At 44.4% G+C, this 26,487-nt stretch overlaps 1 protein-coding gene across 1 annotated transcript in view; it reads right to left on the bottom strand.

Moving 5' to 3' along the window:
- The window catches only part of SFXN5 (sideroflexin 5), a 181,564-nt gene that overhangs the window by 143,477 nt on the left and 11,600 nt on the right, over positions 1-26,487 (bottom strand). The window contains exon 2 of the mRNA XM_065404998.1: positions 12,863-12,931. Within this exon, the coding sequence (XP_065261070.1) occupies positions 12,863-12,931 (69 nt within the window). The remainder of the gene's footprint in view (positions 1-12,862; positions 12,932-26,487) is intronic.

The following is a 26,487-nucleotide window of genomic DNA, read 5'->3' as shown; positions in this document are numbered from 1 at the left end:
TACAAATAAAAAAAGGACTGTGCGGAATTATTTGTACTTTTGCTTAAATAAACAACAAGAAAAATGAGCTTTTTAGCCCTTATGGTTCTCAGCATAATCTTCCTAAAGGGAAAAAATGAGGCAGTGCCATCTTCCTAATCCTTCCAGTAGATAGTGCTTCTGTAGAGCATTCTTCCTTTTATATAAAGTGCTTAGAAATGACAGGAAAGATATAAAACCCTATAATTTAGGAATTATAACAAACTATCAAAACACCACCAAGTATAAGAATTTTATCAATATCATGTGCATAGTAAGGGTTTATCCTACCTGAATGAGTTTGATTTTTTTTTTTTTTTTTTTTTTTTTAAGATAAAAAGGTACCTCATGTATATGAAAACATATGCAGCCCCTTTTGGGAACAAAGTGGGGAGAGAGAGCAACTGAGATAAAATTATGACTTTTGCATTTTTTGTCATGACAAAAATTGATTTTTTTCCAATTCATCCCCACCCCAGACAACACAATTCTGATACTCATAAAGGAAAGGAATATTAAAATGAAACTAAAAAATAGGAGAATCTGATATGGCAATGCAGGATCCAGAGGTGAAAAGTCAAAGACAACTGAATGAATAATAAATAAAGGATCCAGGGAAAATAACCAATTTTCCCTACAAAGCTCCACAATAAACCAGTATTGCCAGCTCAATATACGGGAGAACCATTCATGCTCATTATTAGTATAGGGGTTTGGGGGGCAGGGTTTTCCACTGAAATTACCTACACTGTGTGCCTTGCAAATTATCTACACAGAACAGCATGTAACTTTGAATGAAAGTCTAAAGTAAATAAATGAATGGATCTGTGTTCTATTTTTTTCCTCTTCTCTTGAGGAAATCTTAGTTACTATAACAACCCTGGCTGGATCTCATCTTGTTTAGTACAGCAACAAACAGAAACAAAAAAGCCCAAGTTTTGCTTTTAAACTTGCAGTCTCCTTAAAAGTCTCCTTTTGGCTCAGCAGGCAAAAAATAAATAAGGCTTTATGAAAGGAAAGAGCCTCCAAACAAAATAGCTGAGGGTTGTGAAAGATTACAAAAGGCTTAAAAAGAATTTATGAGTGTCCTATAACAAACAAAAATGTAAAACATAGTGATCATACTAAGAATATGAAAGGCACTTGGTTTAGAACTGTTCAGATTGTTTTAATAAAATATTAACTGCCCCAAAACTTTTCTAATACAGAGTTAAGATTAACCAGCAATGCCTCGTGTAATTCCAGAATGCTGAGTGCACCTGTTCTTTAAACCAGAACCTGTGCTCTCAGAGCAAAACTTCCAGAAGAAGCCCGCACGGAATGGAGGCAGAGAGCACCCAGTGTGCACCACACAAATTCTCAGAAAGCTGTGGGAATCAGGACTCTTAACTCTCAGCATATGGCTGCTGCTCAGGTTCAATTGCCGCAGCGTAGCACCTTGAGCTATCCAATTCACTGGTCTACAATTTTTGAGAAGTCATCTGCTTCAGAGATAAAATGTGCTATTTATTATGTATTTTGATGTGCTGAATTCAAATATGACAATTAAAACAACTGATTGGCTACTGTTTCTAAGATATTTAAGTTTTTACATTTTATCTCTATGTATATTGTGTAGATAATAGAGTTTTAATCATAAATTGTAAACCTAGGTCTTTTCATGTGTTTATGGTTGCTTTACATGATAATATTTCACCTGTCCTGTTTATGTAACACTTTAAAAATCAGCAAAAGGGTTATATAAATAAAATTTATTATGAAACAAAAGGCAAAAAACTATTCTGTACATAGTTTAGTCCTATTCAGTGTCTACTCGGCGCTTCTTGGCTTGTCTCTTGTATTCATTAAATGGAACCTCTCTTGTCACTGTCCAGCAATAGTCTGCAAGCATTGATGGGCTCCATTTGCCCTGATAGCGTTTCTCCATTGTTGCAATGTCCTGGTGAAATCGCTCGCCGTGCTCGTCGCTCACTGCTCCGCAGTTCGGTGGAAAAAAATCTAGATGAGAGTGCAAAAAATGTATCTTTAGTGATATGTTGCAACCAAGGCTTTTGTATGCCTTGAGGAGGTTTTCCACCAAAAACCTGTAGTTGTCTGCCTTGTTGTTTCCGAGAAAATTGATTGCCACTAACTGGAAGGCTTTCCATGCCGTCTTTTCCTTGCCACGCAGTGCATGGTCAAATGCATCATCTCAAAGAAGTTCACGAATCTGAGGACCAACAAAGACACCTTCCTTTATCTTAGCTTCACTTAACCTTGGAAATTTTCCATGGAGGTACTTGAAAGCTGCTTGTGTTTTGTCAATGGCCTTGACAAAGTTCTTCATCAGACCCAGCTTGATGTGTAAGGGTGGTAACAAAATCTTCCTTGATTCAACAAGTGGTGGATGCAGAACACTTTTCCTCCCAGGCTCCAATGACTGTCGGAGTGGCCAATCTTTCTTGATGTAGTGGGAATCTCTTGCACGACTATCCCATTCGCAGAGAAAACAGCAGTACTTTGTGTATCCAGTCTGCAGACCAAGCAAGAGAGCAACAACCTTCAAATCGCCACAAAGCTGCCACTGATGTTGGTCATAGTTTATGCACCTCAAAAGTTGTTTCATGTTGTCATAGGTTTCCTTCATATGGACTGCATGACCAACTGGAATTGATGGCAAAACATTGCCATTATGCTGTAAAACAGCTTTAAGACTCGTCTTCAATGAATCAATGAACAGTCTCCACTCATCTGGATCGTGAACGATGTTGAGGGCTGCCATCACACCATCGATGTTGTTGCAGGCTACAAGATCACCTTCCATAAAGAAGAATGGGACAAGATCCTTTTGACGGTCACGGAACATGGAAACCCTAACATCACCTGCCAGGAGATTCCACTGCTGTAGTCTGGAGCCCAACAGCTCTGCCTTACTCTTGGGTAGTTCCAAATCCCTGACAAGGTCATTCAGTTCACCTTGTGTTATGAGGTGTGGTTCAGAGGAGGAGGATGGGAGAAAATGTGGGTCCTGTGACATTGATGGTTCAGGACCAGAAGTTTCATCCTCTTCCTCAAGTGAGAATGATTCTGGTGCATCAGGAACGGGCAGTCCTTCTCCGTGAGGTACTGGGCGTATAGCTGATGGAATGTTTGGATAATGCACAGTCCACTTTTTCTTCTTTGACACACCTTTCCCAACTGGAGGCACCATGCAGAAGTAACAATTGCTGGTATGATCTGTTGGCTCTCTCCAAATCATTGGCACTGCAAAAGGCATAGATTTCCTTTTCCTGTTCAACCACTGGCAAAGATTTGTTGCACAAGTGTTGCAGCATATGTGTGGGGCCCACCTGTTGTCCTGATCTCCAATTTTGCAGCCAAAATAAAGGTGATAGGCTTTCTTAACCATAGTGGTTATACTGCGCTTTTGTGATGCAAAAGTCACTTCACCACAAACATAGCAGAAGTTATCTGCACTGTTCACACAAGTACGAGGCATCTCTGATCACTTTGGCTAAACAGAAATGTGTCCCTTTGCAAAATCAAACACTGACAAATAAGAGAGCACGACACTGTATGATTTCTAGAGCTGATATAGGGCAATTTGTTCAGCAGAGTGATGTAAGCTTCGTTATGATTGCATCATCCATGACTTCTAGGAATAACATGATGCAATTCATATCACGTATGACGCAATACCAGCTTCAGATTGCATCATTCATTGTTTTGCCTAAAAAGCAAGTACTGTCCAAACCCAGTCATAGATTTATTCATAGATCCAGTCAAAGATGTATTTTAGTCATTTCTGGTTTAAATTGAGATCCCTTCCCTTTATAACTCACTTATCCTCCGCCATTCCCAAGTCAAGGGTCGTATATACTGACCCAATAGCATATCTTGAAAACTAGAGACAATCAACAATTTTAAGCATCATTTTCATTCTCAGTGACCCAGAATTAGTAAAGTTTGACTACATTTATTTCAGAAGCATTTTGGCTGTAGAGCAGTGATTTGTCTGCCTGAAAACACTGGCTTGTAACAGAGCCCCAGACCTGCTGCAAATACGCACATTTACTTTCTCTGGCTCGTCAACTTGGATTGAGCCACGTTGTAGAGACAACTTTTAACCCGAATAACTTTTAAAATATTGCTTCCTCAGAGGGGCAGTAGGTGCTGAGATCAATCTTGAGTAGGTTATATCAGTTTGGGGAGGATCAGTCCCTAAATTGATCCTCAGTTGTGTGCAAAAAAAAACAAAAAAAGTTGTAATATCAAAACGATATGATTCTTATATTATTTGGAGGGGAAGGGGCCATATCTAGAGAGCTCCTTGTTCAAGTGACCTCAAATTTGGACCAGTAAGTCTACCATGGATGTCCAGAAGGCACTGCAATTTTCATGACAATCCAATCAAACGTGGATTTTACATAACTTAGAAAAATCAGGTATTAAAAATTAAGCTAGTCTCATCCGTAACTATAGTGGGGCTACTGCACCACTAGAATGATTCATTGGGGATTGAACAGCTCAGGGGATTGATCATGGGATATGAAGCCTTCAGATGCCTGGTTCAGATTCACTACAGTCCAATAGTGACTGAAGGCTATTTGGCAGTCTTAATCCAATTCCTAGCTGGCAAATGTCCACCTTATAAATGGACTTTCTTGATGTCTGTCTCAGCAGAAAGGTTGAGGGCTCAACGGGTCATGGAATCGGAACTAGAGGTGGTACCACCAGAGCCAGGTTGAGAAACAGTGGCAATGGGGTATGCCAGGGACCAAGTGCATTGGCACGGTCTGTGAGATATCTATTCTGAGGATACTCAGAAGACTGCAGGATTATCAGACTGGTACCTTTTCACTGAATCATAGGATTGGAAGGGTGTGGACTCTGCTTAAAGGGTTCTAGATGCTTTTTGACCTATGTTTCTCCAGCATTTAATGACAGAGCTAATTAGACTCAAGAGTCATAGAATCATAGGACTGGAAGGGACCTCGAGACATCACCTAGTCCAGTCCCCTTCACTCATGGCAGGACTAAGGATTATCGAGACCATCCCTGACAGGTGTTTGTCTAACCTGCTCTTAAAAATCTCCAATGATGGACATTCCACAACATCCTTGAGCAATTTATTCCAGTGCTTACGTTTTTCCTAATGTCCAACCTAAACCGCCCTTGCTGCAATTTAAACCCATTACTTCTTGTCCTATCCTCAGAGGTTAAGGAGAATAATTTTTCTCACTCCTCCTTGTAACAACCTTTTATGTACTTGAAAACTGTTGTGTGCCCTCTCAGTTCTCTCTTTTCCAGACTAAACAAACCCAATTTTTTCAATCTTCCCTCATAGGTCATGTTCTTCCTGAGCAAGCAATGGTTTTGACCTCACAAAAAGAAGTTTGCTTCACTGAACTTCATGCTGACTTTATAGAAAGCATGTTCATGAATCATTCGCTCATGGTAACTTAGTGGCAAGTCAATGGACCAGCGAAGGATTAAAATCCTGAAAAAACATTCACAGTGAATTCAGTTGTCAGAGGCACAACAGCCTTTTTCTTCGCTTTTTATGAGGCAAACACCTCTGAAGAGCTGCTCAGTTTTTGCATCATGCTGAATATTATTACATAAAGACACTTGTGGGCCACCTCCTGATCCATTGAAGCCCATTGGGGTTTTGCAATAGGATTTGGCCCTACAGGATGCGGAGGGTTCTCCTGCCCTAGTGAAGAGCGATGGATCATGACTAAGAATGTCTTCTTTTGAAGTCAGTCTTTTAAAAATGCCTTTGGAAGGCACTTATGGGTCAGTGGAGCAACTCCAGATTTACACGGGTGTAACTGACAGCAGAATTTATCATGGGATTTTTGAAGGTGGTCAGGGGCCCAGGCCAGAGAACTTCCCCCAAATAATTCCTAGAGCAGATCTTTTAGCGTGAGACACATCCAATCTTGATTTAAAAATCGTCAGTGATGGAGAATCCACCACAATCCTTGGTAAATTGTTCCAATGGTTAATTACCCTCACTGTTAAAAATGCACGCTTTATTTCCAGTCCAAATTTGTTGAGCTTCAACTTCCAGCTAGTGGAGCATTTTTTATCTTTCTCTGCTAGACTGAAAAGCCCATTATTAAATATTTGTTCCCTATGTAGGTACTTATAGACTGTGATCAAGTCGTCCCTTAACCTTCTCTTTGTTAAACTAAATCGATTGAGCTCCTTGACTCTATCACGATCAGGCGTGTTTCTAATCCTTTAATCAGTCTCGTGACTCTTCTCTCAACCCTCTCCAATTTATCAACATTCTTCTTAAATTGTGGGCACCAGAACTGGAAACATTGTTCCAGCAGCAATGGCACCAGTGCCAAATACAGAGGTAAAATAACCTCTCTACTCCTACTCAAGATTCCCTTATTTATCCATCCAAGGATATAGAAAGAGGACACTGTAGTAAGGTGCTGCCCAGTATGCGTTCCCCTCCAGAAAACCATGCAGGCATATTTAAATTGCAACTACAGTCCATATATAAATCAGGGGTGGGCAAACTACAGCCCACGGGGTGGGCAAACTCTAGCCCTGAGTGACGTAGTTAAGCCAATCATTGTAGCCAGAGTTAGATTGACTGAAGAATTCCTCCGTTGACCTAGCTACTGCCTCTCAGAAAGGCAAATCATAACTACAGCAACAGGAGAACCCCTCCCATCGCAGTAGTGAGCGTCTACACTGAAGCGCTTCAGTGGCGCAACTGGAACTGTGCCGCTGCAGCATTTCTAATGAAGAGTCGGTGAATTTCACCTCTGTGCAGAGAACCAGCACAAGCAGCAGGCACCACTTACATCCCACTTCAACAGCACAATCCCTGATCTGAAGTGGAGCATGTGTCCTGTGCTGACACACTGCACAGCAGGGTTCAGATCTGATCTGCTAAGAGTACAAAAAGGTGGTTCTTCTAGCTGACAGCACCACAAACTCAACCTAGCAGAGCTGGATTTCCAGATCCTCTTTCTGCCACTTATGCAATCACTGATAAAAAACAGAAATTATTATAACTGACGATTCTGCTGATGATACGCAGGGCAGACTAGAATCCAGCCTACTCTACTGTATTCAATCTCCAGTGAGAGATAACAGGAACAAGAAACTTTTTGTCAGCGTAAAACCAGCAGACGTGACAGTGAATAATCACAGACAGCAGATCTGCTGAGTAAGAAGGTATCGTTCATATATGTGATCACGATCCCACTTTGGACTAAGTATGGGGGCTGAGGATGCTCAGAATCATGCAGGGTTGAGCCCTTAATACTGATGTAGGGAGAGACAGAACTTCTTTATTCAGATAGAGCATAAGGGAAGACAGATAAAACATGGTCCTTCTGAATGCAACTTGACTCTTAATTCTTATTTAACTTTTGCTTTATTATAAGCTTTCTTAAATGAAGGGCCTCTCCTGCAGTGTGTTAACAGTCTGTCTAGGTAAATGTCACATGGAATAAATTAGGCTTATAAAAATATCTGCCGATCCCCATTGCTTCCTCTGATGGGGCTTAATTACATAGCAATTTAAAGTATTATTCCAATCATTTTAATCTCACACTTTTCAGAAAATAGGCATGTCGCCCACCAAGAGGTTTCGCATAGTCTCAACTACAAGAATAGCTGGGCCTGACCTCAGCAGTGCAATGTTTTCTGCTTATTAGGAAAGTTTGAAATTTGTTGCCGGGAAAATTATTTTGTCAGAAAGTCAGAAGTCACATGGATTAGTACATAAGAATTCCTTTGTCTTTAAGGCTTATGTGCAATGTTAACTAAGGGCTGAAGCCTAGATGTCAGTGTGACAGATGCATTAAAAGTATGTAAAATTAGTAGATTTTGGTTAGATCACCACAAGGCAGCATGGCCTAGTGGACTTGAACAGAGACATGCAGAGTGTGGAAATCCTGAGTTCTAATCCCAGCTCTGCCACTTGCTTTCCATCACAGTTTACTCATTTTAAATGTAATTATATCATAACGTAATACCGATTACCTACCTCACGGTGAGGATGAGTTAATATTTGAGGCCCTCAAAAATGCAAGGCACTCAATAAATATTAAGAACCTACATCAGCAGAGTCAATTTTAATCTCATAATTTTGTAATGCATAAGTGTCAACGCTGCAATAATCATCTTCATAGCACCTTTCATTCTAACAAAGCCCCAAACTCTTCATAAACTTTACCAATGGACTATACAAAACTATAGGTCAAGCTCATCCATGAAGCAAATTCTATTTGGCTTTCCCATGCAGAGGAATCACTTTGCTGAACATGAAAATACAGCCACCTCTGGGAGGGAATGCTGCAACTGCCTAGCAATACGATACAATTTAGAAAAGGAAATGGAAAATATCCATCTGAAACTGCTGTGGAATTAATAATAATCTTCGCCGTTCTCATTAGAAAGCTCATTTGTCCATTTCTTTCCTCTGATACTGGGCTCCTCCAAGACAAACAACAATCCTTTTGTTCCTTGAGAAGAACTCCAGGCCCGAAAGATGTAGCCATCTGTCAGCAGGAAAGGGCTTTCTACATATGGCTGTGTTCTATCTTTTACTTTTCCAGCCATTTCTAGATTTCATTCCCCATTTAGAGTATAAAACAGAACAGAATGGCTTTTTATATTTACACTCTAAATATTTCAGAGCAGTGAGTCAGACACCAATAGTGCAGCAACTGCGTAGACAAACAAAGCAGATTGTACATGCTTCGGGGTTCTTTACGTGATCCTAGATATTAATATCTGTTTTACTGAGAAAGAGATTAACCAAGAGAAAAGAGTTAATGTTGCTCTATGATGTGCTGCAGAGGGTTCATGGGAGCGTCAGTATACTCCAGTAATTCCATCCACAAAACGAGAGAGATGATCAGTTTCACTTTCTGGGAATCTGCTAAACTATCCCAGAGAGATCATCATGATATGATAAGGTTTAACTAGCATGGTTTCTACAGAGGGAAATAATGTCTCATTAACTTATTGGAATTCTTTGAAGGTGTCAGTAATGTAGTGGATAAAGAAGAACCAGTTGACATAATTTATTTAAAGTTCCTAAAGGCCTTTGACAAGGTCCCTCATAAGAGTCTACTAAAGAAGGTAAGTAATCATGGGGTGGGGTGGGATGGGTCAAGTTTATCATGGAGCAAAGCTGGCTAGACAACAGAAAACAAAGAGAAGGAATGAATGGTTAATTTTAATCATGAAAAAAGATTAGCAACCCCGCCACCCGGGTGGCGGGGGGTGGGAGGGCGGAAGGTTAATGGTTCCATATTAGGTCCAATGTTCAATAGATTTATAAACAATTTGGAAAAAAGGGGAGAGTAGCAAGGGGAAAAAAAAAACTTTGTAGCTGACACAACTACTATGTTAGTCAAGTACAGAGAAGACTAAGGCTATGTCTACACTACAGCCTATGTTGGCATAACTTACGTCGCTCAGGGGTATGAATAAACCACCCCCCTGAGCAACATAAGTTACACCGATATACGTGCTCATGTGCCCAGCGCTAAGTCAACAGGAGAGCTCTCTCCTGTCGGCATAGAGCATCTTCACCAGACAAACTGCGACGCTGCAGCGTGGTACCCGTAAACATGCCCTAAGAAACTTCAAAGGGCCTTCACCAAGCCAGGTGACTAGGCAACAAGATGGCAAATGAAATTCAATCTTGACACATGAAAAGTAATCACATTGGAAGGAAAAATCTGAGCTCCTCATACACCTTCCAGGATTCTAAATTAATAGTCTCCGCGTTGGAAAAGGACTTAGGTGTCGTTATGTACAGGTCAGTGATGACCTCTGCTCAATGCACAGCTGCAGTCAAAAAAAGCCAGAAAGATGTTAGGATGGATAAGGAATGGGATGGAGAATAATACAGAGACTATTCTAATGCCATTATATAAATCAGTGATGCACTTTCACACTGTGTGCAGTATTGCTCACCATATCTCAAAAAAGGACATTGCAGAATTAGAGGGGTTTCAGAAATATGTAATGAGAATTATTAGAGGCATGGAAAAGCTCTCAAATGAAGATTTTAAAAATAGATTGGGATGGATTATCTTAGAAAAGAGAAGAACAACAGAAGACTCAATAAAATATACAAAATAATGAAGGGTCTTAAGAAGGTAGCACAGATTCTGCTTCCACAGTCTCATGACACAAGAACAAAGGGACATTCAAAAAAATGCTAGGCAATAAACTCACAAATGATAAAATAACATATTTTTTTCAGATAGAGCATATTTACACAGTGGAACTCACTGCCACAGGATGTCAGTGAGGCCAAGAACTTAGACTGATTCAAAGGGGGATTGGATATTTCTATAGATAAGAAGACTACCCAGATTTATAACAGTTAATGCTTTAAAAGAGAGCTTTGCTGCTTCACGGTTCAAGCCCATCTCTAATCCTGAGGAGGTAGGAGGAAACCTTAATGATGGGGAGGACAGGGTGGGTTTCTACTGAGAGTCTTTGTTTTCTCACACCCCCATTAACAAAGAAAAAAGTTCCTACTAAGAACTTCTGCATAAGGTTGATAACATAAAGGAAATTAAACTATGAAATTTCTCTGTACAGTTGAAAAAAGAAAACTTTTTTGCTGCACCTCTTGGGCCCAGTTCTGATCTCATCAAAAATGGATTCATGTTTGTGTCACTCCGTTTAGTTCAATCAAGTCACTCCCAATTTGAGTGTTGCAGAGAATACACAGTAATGCACAGTGGAAATTTATTTCCCCCCAGTATGCATTACTTCACATTTATCAACAGTGAATTTAATGTTAAATAACAACAGCATCAAGCCTTAATTTGTAGTAATTTTTCTATTTCCACATGCATGGTCATGTTCTCTTTATATACCAATTTAAGTGTTAGTGAAAGCCATTGAATTCACAAGTAACAGCATCTCTTTCAACCTGCTTTATCTTGCCAGTTTGATGGCTCACAGGCATCCTCATGAGACTGTAAGCCTCTCTCTTGCTAGTAGGTTATTTCTTCAGACTGTGTTCCACATCAAGGACACTGCCTTTTGAAAATTGGATTTCATATTTCATCCAAACTTGTGTTTTTATAAGTGAAGCTATAAACTTCGATTTTATGGCATGAGAACAGCAGTTTTATTCTCTGCGGTTCTCTTGGACAGGAATCTAAAGAGAACTCAGGTGATCTATCCAATAGCTTTATGTCTTTGAATGAAACTGATCGATTCTGGAAAAAAAAGTCAGACATTTAAAGCGCTGCTGGGCACGTTTTCAGCATGGTGTGCAAAGAACTGGATCCAGACTGCCACTGACTTTAACGGACAGTTCAGCTGCCAGTGCTCTGCGTAATGCACTGAAATTCAATTTACATCCATGGCTGCATTTGCCACACAAAAAGTGTGAATTTTCTATCGTGTCATCCCTAGACAGGAGTATGCAGCATTGTTTAAGATCCACCAACTGAAATATATCTTTTGGGGAAAATAATCTTTAAGGTCAATAATTCTATTAAATATTAAATGCAAAAAAATTTTAATGTCAATCTCAATGAAAAATGTAATGCACATAAATCAGGTAAAATTAGAGTGGTTTTATAACCAGGAAAGTCACTATGTAAAAATGCCAACTTCTTACTCAGAAGATGTGCTTGCTGCCCTGTGCTTACTCAGGGTATGTCTACTCTACCCGCCGGATCGGCGGGCAGCGATTGATCCAGCGGGGGTCGATTTATCGCGTCTAGTCTAGACACGATAAATCAATCTCCAAGCGCTCTCCCGTCAACTCCTGTACTCCACCACTGCGAGAGGCGCAGGCGGAGTCGACGGGGGAGCGGCAGCAGTTGACTCACCGTGAAGACACCACGGTAACTCTATCCAAGTATGTCGACTTCAGCTATGTTACTCACGTAGCTGAAGTTGCGTAACTTAGATTGATCTCTCTCCCCCCTCCTCCCACCCCTCCAGTGTAGACCAGGCATCAGAATTCTATCTTCTAACTTTAACAGCATAATATCTTTTTACGACATTTTATGACTCCGGTGAGCATCACAAGCCAAACACTGCTGTACAGTGGGGAGTGAGCTATTTCTATTCTGGCTCTTGCTGCATCAGTAGAATTGTTAACTAACCTCCAACTGCAGAATCTTTATTTCAGGTGACACTGCACAAGCTAGGAAAGACCCAGGTTGACTTTCAGATCCTGGATGAATTTGTGGGACTGTCAGTTAGAAAATAGAAAAAGGTTTTTACCTGTAAACTAAATAAGTGTCATCTGAAGACACAGAGATGATCAACAAGGAACTTCATAGTGCCATTTGTTCAAGAGTCACTTCTCAGAGTACAGACACACTTTTAGGTTTCCACAGCAACCTTAAAAATGACCTCTAACAGATTTTATTTTATTATTTTTTTAATTTGGACTTGTGCCCTTTACAGCTCCTCTGATGTGTAAAGGCTTGAAAAGGTTTTTTGTTAGTTTGTTTGGGGGAGTTGTTCCACTTAGAAATACAAGGAATATCAAGTCTGGTCTTCCCTTTTTGCTAAAGAATCTCTGGGAGGTCTTGGGGATGTTTATTGTGAGCTCTTCTACTTTAACTGAAAGGACAAAGGAAATTGGCTCTGAATTTCATGGTTTTTGTGCAATTACAGCCTCATCCTGAATGGCAGAAAGCATCTTCAACTCTCAGTGAAGTCAAAAGGAACTGAGCATCCTTTGCACGTGACAGAATTGGACCCTCAAAACAATGCTAATGTTAGATCAGTGGACTCTCTTGCACTTAAGCATTTCTCTCTCCTTCTCTCTTTTAAACCAAATCTATCAAATAAGCAGTATCTCAGAGATTAAACAATGTAAATACATTACCTCTGTAACAAAGAGAGTGCGGGGGTCAACGATGTCCAAGAAGTGTCTGAATCGGCCATAAAACGAAGTCTGGAGGACAGAAAGAAAGAGAGTTAGACAAGACGTTCCTTTGTAAAGCAGAAAGGCATTTTATTGTTATTTCCTCTGGAGAACTAGGTAGTAACTAGGAATGCTATTTACTAAAAAGCTGACAAGATGTCTCTTCTTTATAAGCTCTCTATAGTGGACAAGGAGATCATCCAATCTAAGCTTTGAGGCTCTGAACAAGTACATGGACGCTAGATTAAAGGAAACTGTCATCAAAATGCAGTTTATTTCCACAACTGAACAACAGAAATATTTTTCACAATTTAAGGAGGAAAAGATATTTTTAAACATCCCCCTAAAGTTTGCAACCAGAGCTCCCAATCCTGCAAAGGACCAGATGTGGGGGCACTGCCACTGCTGCACCTGCAGAGTCCTTTGCAAGATCGGGGCCCAGCATACTGAAGAGTCATGCTAGTACAGGGGTAGGCAACCTATGGCACGCGTGCCGAAGGCAGCATGCGAGCTGATTTTCAGTGTCACTCACACTGCCCGGGTACTGGCCACCAGTCCGGGGGGCTCTGCATTTTAATTTAATTTTAAATGAAGCTTCTTAAACATTTTAAAAACCTTATTTACTTTACATACAACAATAGTTTAGTTAAATATCACTGCTCTACAGCCAAAATGCTTCTGAAATAAATGTAGTCAAACTTTACTAATTCTGGGTCACTGAGAACGAAAATGATGCTTAAAATTGTTGATTGGCTCTAGTTTTCAAGATATGCTATTGGGTCAGTATATACGACCCTTGACTTGGGAATGGCGGAGGATAAGTGAGTTATAAAGGGAAGGGATCTCAATTTAAACCAGAAATGACTAAAATACATCTTTGACTGGATCTATGAATAAATCTATGACTGGGTTTGGACAGTACTTGCTTTTTAGGCAAAACAATGAATGATGCAATCTGAAGCTGGTATTGCATCATACGTGATATGAATTGCATCATGTTATTCCTAGAAGTCATGGATGATGCAATCATAACGAAGCTTACATCACTCTGCTGAACAAATTGCCCTAGATCAGCTCTAGAAATCATACAGTGTCGTGCTCTCTTATTTGTCAGTGTTTGAGTTTGCAAAGGGACACATTTCTGTTTAGCCAATGTGATCAGAGATGCCTCATACTTGTGTGAACAGTGCAGATAACTTCTGCTATGTTTGTGGTGAAGTGACTTTTGCATCACAAAAGCGCAGTATAACCACTATGGTTAAGAAAGCCTATCACCTTTATTTTGGCTGCAAAATTGGAGATAAGGACAAGAGGTGGGCCCCACACATATGCTGCAACACTTGTGCAACAAATCTTTGCCAGTGGTTGAACAGGAAAAGGAAATCTATGCCTTTTGCAGTGCCAATGATTTGGAGAGAGCCAACAGATCATACCAGCAATTGTTACTTCTGCATGGTGCCTCCAGTTGGGAAAGGTGTGTCAAAGAAGAAAAAGTGGACTGTGCATTATCCAAACATTCCATCAGCTATACGCCTAGTACCCCACGGAGAAGGACTGCCCGTTCCTGATGCACCAGAATCATTCTCACTTGAGGAAGAGGATGAAACTTCTGGTCCTGAACCATCAATGTCACAGGACCCACATTTTCTCCCATCCTCCTCCTCTGAACCACACCTCATAACACAAGGTGAACTGAATGACCTTGTCAGGGATTTGGAAGTAACCAAGAGTAAGGCAGAGCTGTTGGGCTCCAGACAACAGCAGTGGAATCTCCTGGCAGGTGATGTTAGGGTTTCCATGTTCCGTGACCGTCAAAAGGATCTTGTCCCATTCTTCTTCATGGAAGGTGATCTTGTAGCCTGCAACAACATCGATGGTGTGATGGCAGCCCTCAACATCGTTCACGATCCAGATGAGTGGAGACTGTTCATTGATTCATCGAAGACGAGTCTTAAAGCTGTTTTACTGCACAATGGCAATGTTTTGCCATCAATTCCAGTTGGTCATGCAGTCCATATGAAGGAAACCTATGACAACATGAAACAACTTTTGAGGTGCATAAACTATGACCAACATCAGTGGCAGCTTTGTGGCGATTTGAAGGTTGTTGCTCTCTTGCTTGGTCTGCAGACTAGATACACAAAGTACTGCTGTTTTCTCTGTGAATGGGATAGTCGTGCAAGAGATTCCCACTACATAAAGAAAGATTGGCCACTCCGACAGTCATTGGAGCCTGGGAGGAAAAGTGTTCAGCATCCACCACTTGTTGAATCAAGGAAGATTTTGTTACCACCCTTACACATCAAGCTGGGTCTGATGAAGAACTTTGTCAAGGCCATTGACAAAACACAAGCAGCTTTCAAGTACCTCCATGGAAAATTTCCAAGGTTAAGTGAAGCTAAGATAAAGGAAGGTGTCTTTGTTGGTCCTCAGATTCGTGAACTTCTTCGAGATGATGCATTTGACCGTGCACTGCGTGGCAAGGAAAAGACAGCATGGAAAGCCTTCCAGTTAGTTGCAATAAATTTTCTCGGAAACAACAAGGCAGACAACTACAGGTTGTTGGTGGAAAACCTCCTCAAGGCATACAAAAGCCTTGGTTGCAACATGTCACTAAAGATACATTTTTTGCACTCTCATCTAGATTTTTTTCCACCGAACTGCGGAGCAGTGAGCGACGAGCACGGCGAGCGATTTCACCAGGATATTGCAACAATGGAGAAACGCTATCAGGGCAAATGGAGCCCATCAATGCTTGCAGACTATTGCTGGACAGTGACAAGAGATGCTCCATTTAATGAATACAAGAGACAAGCCAAGAAGCGCCGAGTAGACACTGAATAGGACTAAACTATGTACAGAATAGTTTTTTGCCTTTTGTTTCATAATAAATTTTATTTACATAACCCTTTTGGTGATTTTTAAAATGTTACATAAACAGGACAGGTGAAATATTATCATGTAAAGCAACCATAAACACATGAAAAGACCTAGGTTTACAATTTATGATTAAAACTCTATCTACACAATATACATAGACATAAAATGTAAAAACTTAAATATCTTAGAAACAGTAGCCAATCAGTTGTTTTAATTGTCATATTTGAATTCAGCACATCAAAATACATAATAAATAGCACATTTTATCTCTGAAGCAGACGACTTCTCAAAAATTGTAGACCAGTGTATTATAGACTTATAGAAAGAGACCTTCTAAAAACGTTAAAATGTATTACCGGCACGCGAAACCTTAAATTAGAGTGAATAAATGAAGACTCGGCACACCACTTCTGAAAGGTTGCTGACCCCTGTGCTAGCACATGAGAACCTGGAAGTGAAATTGTTGTGCCCATTTTCATCATCCAAGCTGCCACGTGTAAATTAAATGAAATTCTCTAATTTTTAGTAATCTCAGGTGAATCAGAAACACAGTTAAGGGCTTCTTGTTGTTTTTTCTAAAATAAGTTTTAACCTAATAGTACTGGGTGCTTTAGGGTATGTCTACACTACGAGAGTAGTTCGATTTTACTTAAATCGAATATGTGGAATCGATATTGCAAAGTCGAACGTGTGTGTCCACACTAAGGACAGTAATTCGACTTTGAGTCCACACTAACGGGGAAAGCGTCGACATAGGAAGCGGTGCACTGTGGGCAGCTATCCCACAGTTCCCGCAGTCCCCACTGCTCATTGGAATTCTGGGTCGAGCCGCCAATGCCTTCTGGGTAAAAAAATGTGTCGAGGGTGCTTTTGGGTAACTGTCGTCATCTGTCCGTCACTACCGCCCTCCCTCCCTGAAAGCGCCGGCGGGAAATCAGTTCGCGCACTTTTCTGGTCAGTGACAGCGCGGACGCCACAGCACTGCAAGCATGGAGCCCGCTGCGACCATCGCTGCAGTTGTGGCCGTTGTCAACACCTCGCAGCTTATCATCCACCTTTCCCAGAGGCAGATGTAGAGAAATCAGGCGAGGAGGCTACGGCACCGCGGTGAGGACCTGAAGTCTGAGAGTAGCACAGACCTGTCAGAAAGCATGGGACCCAGCGCCGAGGACATCACGGTGGCAATGGGTCATGTGGATGTTGTGGAACGGCGATTCTGGGCCCGGGAAACAAGCATGGACTGGTGGGACCGCATAGTGCTGCAGGTCTGGGATGAATCACAGTGGCTGCGAAACTTTCGCATGCGGAAGGGGACTTTCCTGGAACTTTGTGAGTTGCTGTCCCCTGCCCTGAAGCGCAATGACACCCGGATGCGAGCAGCCCTGACTGTCCAGAAGCGAGTGGCCATAGCCCTCTGGAAGCTTGCAACGCCAGACAGCTACCGGTCAGTCGCGAACCACTTTGGCGTGGGCAAATCTACCGTGGGGGTTGTTGTGATGCAAGTAGCCAACGCAATCGTTGAGGTACTGCTCTCAAAGGTAGTGACCCTGGGAAACGCGCAGGTCATCATAGATGGCTTCGCCGAGATGGGATTCCCAAACTGCGTTGGGGCTATAGATGGAACTCACATCCCTATCCTGGGACCGGACCACCAGGCCAGCCAGTACATCAACCGAAAGGGCTACTTTTCAATGGTGCTGCAAGCACTGGTGGACCATAGGGGACGTTTTACCAACATCAACGTCGGATGGCCGGGCAAGGTTCATGACGCTTGTGTTTTCAGGAACTCTGGTCTGTTTAGACGGCTGCAGGAAGGTATTTACTTCCCGGCCCACAAAATAACTCTTGGGGATGTGGAGATGCCTATAGTCATCCTCGGGGACCCAGCCTACCCGCTAATGCCCTGGCTCATGAAGCCCTATACTGGCACCCTGGACACTGAAAAAGAACTCTTCAACTACCGGCTGAGCAAGTGCAGAATGGTGGTGGAGTGTGCTTTTGGCCGTCTCAAGGGGAGATGGAGAAGCTTACTGACTCGCTGTGATCTCAGCGAAACCAATATCCCCATTGTTATTGCAGCTTGCTGTGTGCTCCACAATCTGTGAGAGCAAGGGGGAGACCTTTATGGCGGGGTGGGAGGTTGAGGCAAATAGCCTGGCTGCTGATTACGCCCAGCCAGACAGCTGGGCGATTAGAAGAGCCCAGCGGGACGCGCTGTGCATCCGGGAGGCTTTGAAAGCTAGGTTCCTGAGTGAGCAGGGTAACCTGTGACTTTTCAGTTTGGGTACAGAGAAGCTGAACCTGCCCCCGTTTCTTTACCCACTAAATGTTCAGTATCCTCTCCAGTTACATACCCCGTTCCCCCCCTTACAACCCACGTTTAAAAATAAAATCACTTGAATTTTGTTAATGAACACCGTTTTCTTTATTACTGTTTTTGTGGGAAAGTGTTGAAACTGGGACACAGACTGTGGTGGGGAGCGGGTGTAGTGTAGTGATGCAAATGACGCTTCTAAACTCCAGGAATGACAGGCTCCGCAGTGGTGGACTGGTGGTTTCAACGGAGCCTGCCACCCCTCCTGTTCGGGACTCTGTGTGTGGGGGGGCTATGTGACTTTGTGGCAGGGGGAGGACGGTTACAGATCCCCTGCTGCGTGGCTCTGTGATCCAGGATAAGGACCGCTGCATAAGATCAGTAACTGCCCTCCCCCGCCACAAAGTCAGAGAGCACCCCCCACCCACCACAGAACACTAAAACCACCTCCCAGACTGACCAGGGTAACTAGTGACTGCAATGTGTGTGTGCCCTGCTGCTGAACCTGCCCCCGCCTCTGTACCCTGGTAAAGGTGACTGTCCTGTCCAATTACCAACCCCCTTCCCCCCTTCAGACAGACTCTCCTCTAAAAGAACATGATGGAAACAGTAGTTAACAGAAACGTATTTTTTATTAGCAACTACACATGAAACTGGGGGGTGAAACTTGGACGGGGGCTTGGGTGAGGCGGGAAGGAAAGGACTTGTCAAATTTTGGGGAATGAGAGCCTTCTAGTAGTAGAGCAGTCTGCAGGGGTGGAGTGAGAGTTTTCACGGACTCTGCCGCCCCTCCTTCTTTGGACTTTGGGCGAGGGGGGTATGGGACTTGGTGGCGGGGGAGTGCGGTTAATGATAGACTGCAGCGGGGCTCTGTCCTCCTGCCACCGGTCCTGCAGAACATCCACAAGGCGCCAGAGCGTGTCCGTTTGCTCCCTCATTAGTCCAAGCAGCGTTTGAGTCGCCTGCTGGTCTTCCTGCCGCCACCTCTCCTCCCGTTCCATGTGTGATCGGTGCATTTGGGACAAGTTCTCCCTCCACTGGGTCTGCTGGGCTGCCTGGGCTCGGGAGCAGCCCATAAGTTCCGAGAACATGTCCTCTCGCGTCTTCTTCTTCCTCCGCCTAATGTGCGCTAGCCTCTGGGAGTGTGATGCCAGGCTGGGTTGGGAGACAGTCGCAGCTGTGGGAATGGGAAAAAGGGAGTGAATTCCTCAGAAAGATAAATTTCGTTGTGAACAAAGAACATAGTCTTCCTCTGTGAACAAGACCATGCACAGCACCTATCACATGCGCACTCAGGACAAGGTCGAATTTTCGGCCTTCGCATTCAGTGCCTGGGGTCTTGCAGTGCAGATCAGAGAAGCGGGGCAGGACACCGGAATTTGTGTAGCAGGCCGACATGGTAAGCCGTAGACTTGTGGCTGCTTAAAACTTTAATAGTAGCACTGGCCTCCTTTCACATTGAAAGCAATGCCAGTCCCTGCTGCCAGCAATCCGGCAAGCATGAACTCTGCCCCTGTCCCACCCCCTCGCGGCTGTCCCAGGGAAAGATCCCTGTATGCTGCCCCTCTCCCGCCTCCACCGCGTGGCTGTAAACCGCCGGTTACAGTTCTGTAAAGGAACAGGCAAGCAGTCCCAATACTAACATTCCCCTACCTAATTCAAAGCAGGTCACCATGAGCGACATCACTCTGATGAGGATTTCAGAGACGGAAAAAGAAAGGATGCTTCGGGAAAGCCTGCAAAGACCAGGGCCGTATGCCGCCATGCTCTGCAGGGCAATGATCCCGGAGTACTTGCTTGTCTCCTGGCGCGGAAATGTTTGCTACTACGGAGGACCCAATAAGGCCGCTCTCCCCAGGAACCTGATGCAAAGGCTTTCCAATTACCTCCAGGAGAGCTTCGTGGAGATGTCCATGGAGGATTACTGCTCTATCCCCGGACATATAGACAGGATTTTACTGTAGCTGCACTGGCAGGGACTAAACAGTAGAGCGGCTTGGGCAGAACAATCATGCTAAACCGGACATTGTTAGATTTTTTTTTGTAGTTGCACTGCCAGGGACTGAACCGTTAAGCGCCTAGGGCAAAGTAATCATGCAAAACCCATTGTTAATATTGTTAATATTCCTGTTCTGTAAAAAATAAATGTTTAGATGTTTTAAACACTTACTGACTGATCCTTCCCCTGATTCCGTGTCCGGGTTAACGGCTGGGGACGGTTGGTAGGGGATCTCTGTAAGGGTGATGAAGAGATCCTGGCTGTCGGGGAAATCAGCCTTGTAAGCGCTGTCGACTGCCTCGTCCTCCTCATCTTCTTCCTCATCTTCCCCGTCCGCTAACATGTCCGAGGAAGCGGCCGTCGACAATATCCCATCCTCAGAGTCCACGGTCAGTGGTGGGGTAGTGGTGGCGGCCGCACCTAGGATGGAATGCAGTGCCTCGTAGAAACGGGATGTGTGGGGCTGGGATCCGGAGCGTCCGTTTGCCTCTTTGGTCTTCTGGTAGCCTTGTCTCAGCTCCTTGATTTTCACGCGGCACTGCGTTGCATCCCGGCTGTATCCACTCTCTGCCATGGCTTTAGAGATCTTCTCATAGATCTTTGCATTCCGTCTTTTGGAGCGCAGCTCGGAAAGCACGGACTCATCGCCCCACACAGCGATCAGATCCAACACTTCCCGATCAGTCCATGCTGGGGCCCTCTTTCTATTCTGAGATTGCACGGCCATCTCTGCTGGAGAGCTCTGCATCGTTGCCAGTGCTGCTGAGCTCGCCACGCTGTCCAAATAGGAAATGAGATTCAAACTGCCCAGACAGGAAAAAGAATTCAAATTTTCCCGGGGCTTTTCCTGTGTGGCTGGTCAGAGCATCCGAGCTCGGACTGCTGTCCAGAGTGTCAACAGAGTGGTGCACTGTGGGATAGCTCCCGGAGCTATTACCGTCGATTTCCATCCACACCTAGCCTAATTCGACATGGCCATGTCGAATTTAGCGCTACTCCCCTCGTTGGGGAGGAGTACAGAAGTCGAATTTAAGAGAGCTCTATGTCGAACTAAATAGCTTCGTGGTGTGGACGGGTGCAGAGTTAATTCGATGTAACGGCGCTAAATTCGACATAAACTCCTAGTGTAGACCAGGCCTTACAGAACACACACACAGCCCTTGCCTGGGAGATCTTATGCTGTATGAAGCAGTCTATAGTGATTTTGCTAATTCGAAGAGCCTGATCAGTACATGCAAGGACTGAAATGTTTTTTCAGGTCTCTAAACTTGATTAATGAAGGTCAGGATGTACAAGCTTTTTCCTAACCAATTGCCATTTTGGTACCGTACTATTTTAGATAACTGCAGGCAAGTTTTAACTGGCCATTAACTTACATTTTTCATTATCACACACTCCTGGACCATGAATTATTAGCAGTAAATATTTATATTATGGTAGTACTCAAAGGCCCCAATCAGGATTAGAGGCCCTTGTGCTAAACAAACACAAAGCCTTTATAATCTAAATGACATAAACAGAAAAATCTCAAGAATGTGGATACAACATTCAAACAAATGAAGATGGTGAAGAATTGGCACAGCTTTGGTGATTACATATATTGGAATTCCCTCTGCATCTCTTCTGACTCACTCCAATGCAGAGGAACTCCACTAATTCTGCTCGCCTCTGCAGAAAAAAAAAAAACTATTTTCCAGGGGCACAGATTACAGAGTGAATTGGACTTTGAACACTCACTACTAGTCACTTGCACTCTGCAGCGGGTGTCACTGATACTCCTGAGGGCATTCTACACCCAAAAATTAAAATTTTTGCAAAATTCTTGAGGCTCAGTGAAGGGTCTCGATATGATGGGGTCTGGATGCCTGCGGGTTGGGCGGATGTGGGAGCAGCTCCCTGTACAGGGATCCCTCCCTCTGAAGCTGAGGAGCAATGGTTGCAGGAAGTTGGGGGGTTGTTTGCAGAGCTTCCTGCAGTTGGGGGAGAAATCTGGGGGTGAGTCTGACCCACCCCAGGATGCCATGTAGGGGAAGAAGAAGTCCTGTCCTCCTCAGACCAGCTGGGACTAGCAGCTGAGCCCATCACATGGTAGGAGTCACCAGCTGCGTCTTCCCCAGTCCCACCTCCTGCCCCACAGTGATTTACCTCTCTGCCGGCTGCCCTGGGCACCCGAAACAAACTGCTGGGGAGGGTCGTATGACCGCTCTTGTGGCTTCCCTTTGCTTCCCCATCAGAAAGTTATTTTTCTGTAGGGACACAAAGAAATATGTGGGGCACAGTATTCCCCCAGGAGTACAATGAGAAGCACTTGTATCCAAAGGACACAGCACTTGTTGAATGATTCGGCAGCTCCTGATGCTGGTAGTTGTCATGATTATGGTATATTGAAAACTGCATTAAAATTATGAGCTGTCACTTTAAACCCTAAGGCAGGGGTCTCAAACTCCTGACCGGCGGGCCATCTGCAGCCCACGAGCCTCCCCAATGTGGCCAGTGGGGCTCCAGCAGTTTTGGGTCCGGGTCTCTCCCACCTGCTGGCCCCGGGTGCTCCCCCCTCAGGGGCCCTGGCACCGCAGCAGAGCTGAGCGGCGTCTGCCTGCTCGCTCCAGTGGCTGCCGGCCCCTCCCTGTGGCCCAGGGGCAGGGCAGGGTGGGGCGGGGCTGTGCCTCCACGCGCTGCCCCCGCCCCGAGCGCCCCTGCGGCCAATGGGACATGCGGGGACGGTGCCTGGGGGCAGAAGTGCGCAGAGGCCCCCCGGCCCGCCCCGCCTTGGAGCCCCAGGTAAGCGCCACACTCCCTCCCCCCTCCCAGAGACTGCACCCCACCCCGTCCCCACATACCCCCTCCCACCCACAAACTCCCTCCCAGAGCCTGCACCCCATCCCCACACCCCCCAGCCCCCAAACCTCCTCCCAGAGCCTGCCCCCGGTCCCCACACCCCCTCCCGCCCCCAAACTCCCTCCCTGAGCCTGCACCCCAACCCCACACCCCCAGCCCCTAAACTCCCTTCCAGAGCCTGCAGCCCCTCCCCACACACCCCAGCCCCCAAACTCCCTCCCAGAGCCTGCAGCCCCTCCCCACACACCCCAGCCCCCAAACTCCCTCCCAGAGCCTGCACTCCCTCCCCACACACCCCCCAGCCCCCAAACTCCATCCCAGAGCCTGCACCCCAGACCCCCTCCCACACCCAAACTCCCTCCCAGAGCCCAACTTCTCACCCATTCTGCACCCAAACTCCCTCCCAGAGCCTACACCCCAATCCCCTACCCTAGACCTCCTCCCACACCAAAACTCCATCCCAGAGCCTTAGGCAGGTGGGGGGTGGAGTTTTTTGGGGGGCAGGTTCTGGGCAGCATGAGTGACACTGGCCCGCTGGGAAGATTTGAGGACTGGCACTGGCCCTAATGTAAATTGAGTTTGAGACCCCTGCCCTAAGGGGTTGTCTGGTCCTGCTTGCAGGGTAGGGAGTTCTGTAGGGAAGTGTGCAATTTGTGTCCTCAGCAGTTTGCAGACAGACAGCCTAGTGTAAATAGGGTTGCCAACTGACTAATCACACAAACCCAAACACCCTTGCCCTGTCCCTGTGCCTAGGAGCCAGAGGGACGTGCTGGTCACTTCCAGGAGCCACGCAGACCCAGGGCAGGTAGGGAGCCTGCCTTAGCCCCGCTGCGCCACCAACCGGACTTTGGCCTATTAAAATCTCCTGGATTGCCTTTAACAGTCACCAGGAGATTGAGGCCAATTCCGGGAGACTCCCTGCCAATCTGGGGGGGGGTTGACAACCCTAAGTATAAGGGGGATGAGTTGTACCTCTCTGTTCGGGGAGCAGAGTGCATTCTCTCTCTCTGTTTTGGGTTCTTGTGTGTTATTCTAAGAAATAAAGTAGTGTCATGTTGCAACTTTCTAGCAAGAGTATTTTATGTTTTATCTCACTTCTCTGTTTGTATGCTGTGAAACATCCTTTGCTTTAAAGGAGATAGTCAACTACTCACCAAAGTTCACCCCAGGCAGACAGACAGACTGACCACTCCCAGCCATCCACCCCACCCCCTGCTCTTAGTCAAGGAATCCAAAGAAAGAGGAAAAAGAAGGATAAGGTCTAAGTTGGCTCCTGAGCTTGGTCTCCACTTTCTATTCTATTCGAGGCAGGGCTGTTAGTGCTGCGGCCTATAGCTCAGATTACCTGACACTTTATTGTAAAACCCTGTGTTCAGTTGTTCATAACTGTCAACCTTTAACCATTTGGACTGACGTTTTCCATGGCAGGTGGATGCCTCAGACTGATTAACAATTCAGCAGTTTTTCAGAATGAGGTTAGGGGAAAAACAGGCTGTTTAATCCATGTTAAAAAATTCTTACAACAGTTTCGATGAGAAGCTCTAGCACCCCCAGGCTTTGGAGCAGGGTCTTGAAATATGGCAGGGAGCTTGCCCGGATGTCAGGGATGTGCTTTTTGACAACCCCATGAAAGTCTGCCACACGTAGCCAAGCTATAAGCCTCTCAAAATCGCAGTTCACCCATACTCAGTAGAAAGTTGTTACAAATTGACAGATAAATTCTCCAAACAGTCCATCTGCCCTGGGCCTGCTCCAGCCCGGGGCCACAAGGGCTGACTAAGACTTTCTCATGTAATTGCACACCCCATCTGCTATGGGCTGCTGTAGTGCTAAGCACAAAAACTGAAAGCAGGGAAGCTGTCTCTTCTGTGCTCTTAATGCCCTACCTAAGTCAATGAGAGCTGTGCTCTTAACACAAATTGCTATAAAATGCTAAACTCTCTAGGGGAAAAAAAATCAGGTCATAGATATCACAAATTGGGCACCCAAAATTAATGGGCACATTTGACCTTAATCTCTCTGTGCCTCAGTTCCCCATCTGTAAAACAAATAATAATGCCACCTCACCTCAGAAGGGTGGTTTGAAGATAAATTCATTGTTTATGAAGCACTTGGAGACTACCATGATGAGCACCATAGAAGAGCCCATTATGAAGTTAATATTTCTATTTTCAGAGCAGGGTTTGAATAGTATGCAGCAAATAAGGCCCGGGGCCACACACTGACCATTTAGGATAAAACACAATATTGAATAGCTGCTCGTTAAGGGAGCACCATCCATCCTGTGCACTGAATGAGGCCAGAGTGCTGTGGAAAAATAGATTATGATCATGTAATTAAAGAGTATTGTAAGACATACGCACGAGAGGGGCATATTAAGGTTGCAGAGGCAACATTAATTCTAGCATTTCCTAATTGTAGAGTGCTTAGACTTTACAACGTTAACTTTATTTTAAAGTCTATATAGGTTCTTAGACACCCTCATCACCATAGTATGAGTGCTTTGAAGTAGTGGATTAACTAACACGACTAACATCTATCATGTAAAAATAACAGGAGTACTTGTGGCACCTTAGAGACTAACAAATTTATTAGTTATTTATTAGTTAGTCTCTAAGGTGCCACAAGTACTCCTGTTATTTTTGCGGATACAGACTAACACGGCTGCTACTCTGAAATCTATCATGTGTGGCTCTCTCTCTCACACACATTATCTTATCCTGAAGGCTCTCACTCTGTGGTCTCCTAGTTTTTTCCCCACTGCCCCTCCTTTTGGTTTTGTCAAACAAAACTTTAACAAGCAATGGAGACATTCAGAAGAGCCTCAAGGTTCAAGAGCCTCAAGATTCAAACACGAACAGGGGAGGTATCTGGACCTGACCTCTCCTTCGCCTTGCAGTTTGTGTTGTTATTTACACCTGTGCTAAGTAAGTGTGAAGTGAAATGCTATCAGATCAGACTACTAGTGTTTTACACCCACGTTGTGAAGTTGTAACGAGGATACAACCTGCAAGACAGGGGAGAATCAAGCCCTTCCGTGATTGTTGGTTAACATTTGTATCATCCTATACTGAGCATTGTTGTGAAACATATGGTTTTATTGTATAATAAACTACAAGAGACAAAAATCCTGTGTCTACAGAAAGAGGACAGAATAGTCTCTGGTAGATTTGTTTCTCTTGCTCCAAAATGGACCCATTGGCCTGGGGTCATCATCTCCATTTGGTTCATGTAAGCAGCGAACATCCTAATGGTCAGATCCTCAGATTCTGGAGGCTTTAGGCCCATCTGTTTGTAGCTAATTCCTGTCAGAGTATCCCAACCTGAATGATTCCTAATCTATATTTAAAATAAGGAATGAAAATGCATCAGAGCAGAGCTGCAGGCAATCCCTTCTATTGTACTAAGTGTTAAAGAATTGTGCCTTCCTACATTATTTAGAGAGGAGGGGGGCTGGGGAGCCAGCGTTAAGCAGAAATTTCTGCAGCCCTTGAAGGGGGGGGGGGGCTCTCCAACTTCATGAAATTCCCAAGATCTATAGAGAACGTCTGCTGC

The sequence above is a fragment of the Emys orbicularis genome, chromosome 5, assembly GCF_028017835.1.
Source record: "Emys orbicularis isolate rEmyOrb1 chromosome 5, rEmyOrb1.hap1, whole genome shotgun sequence".
Taxonomy (NCBI): Eukaryota; Metazoa; Chordata; order Testudines; family Emydidae; genus Emys; species Emys orbicularis.
This window is presented reverse-complemented; position numbering and strand designations above follow the sequence as displayed.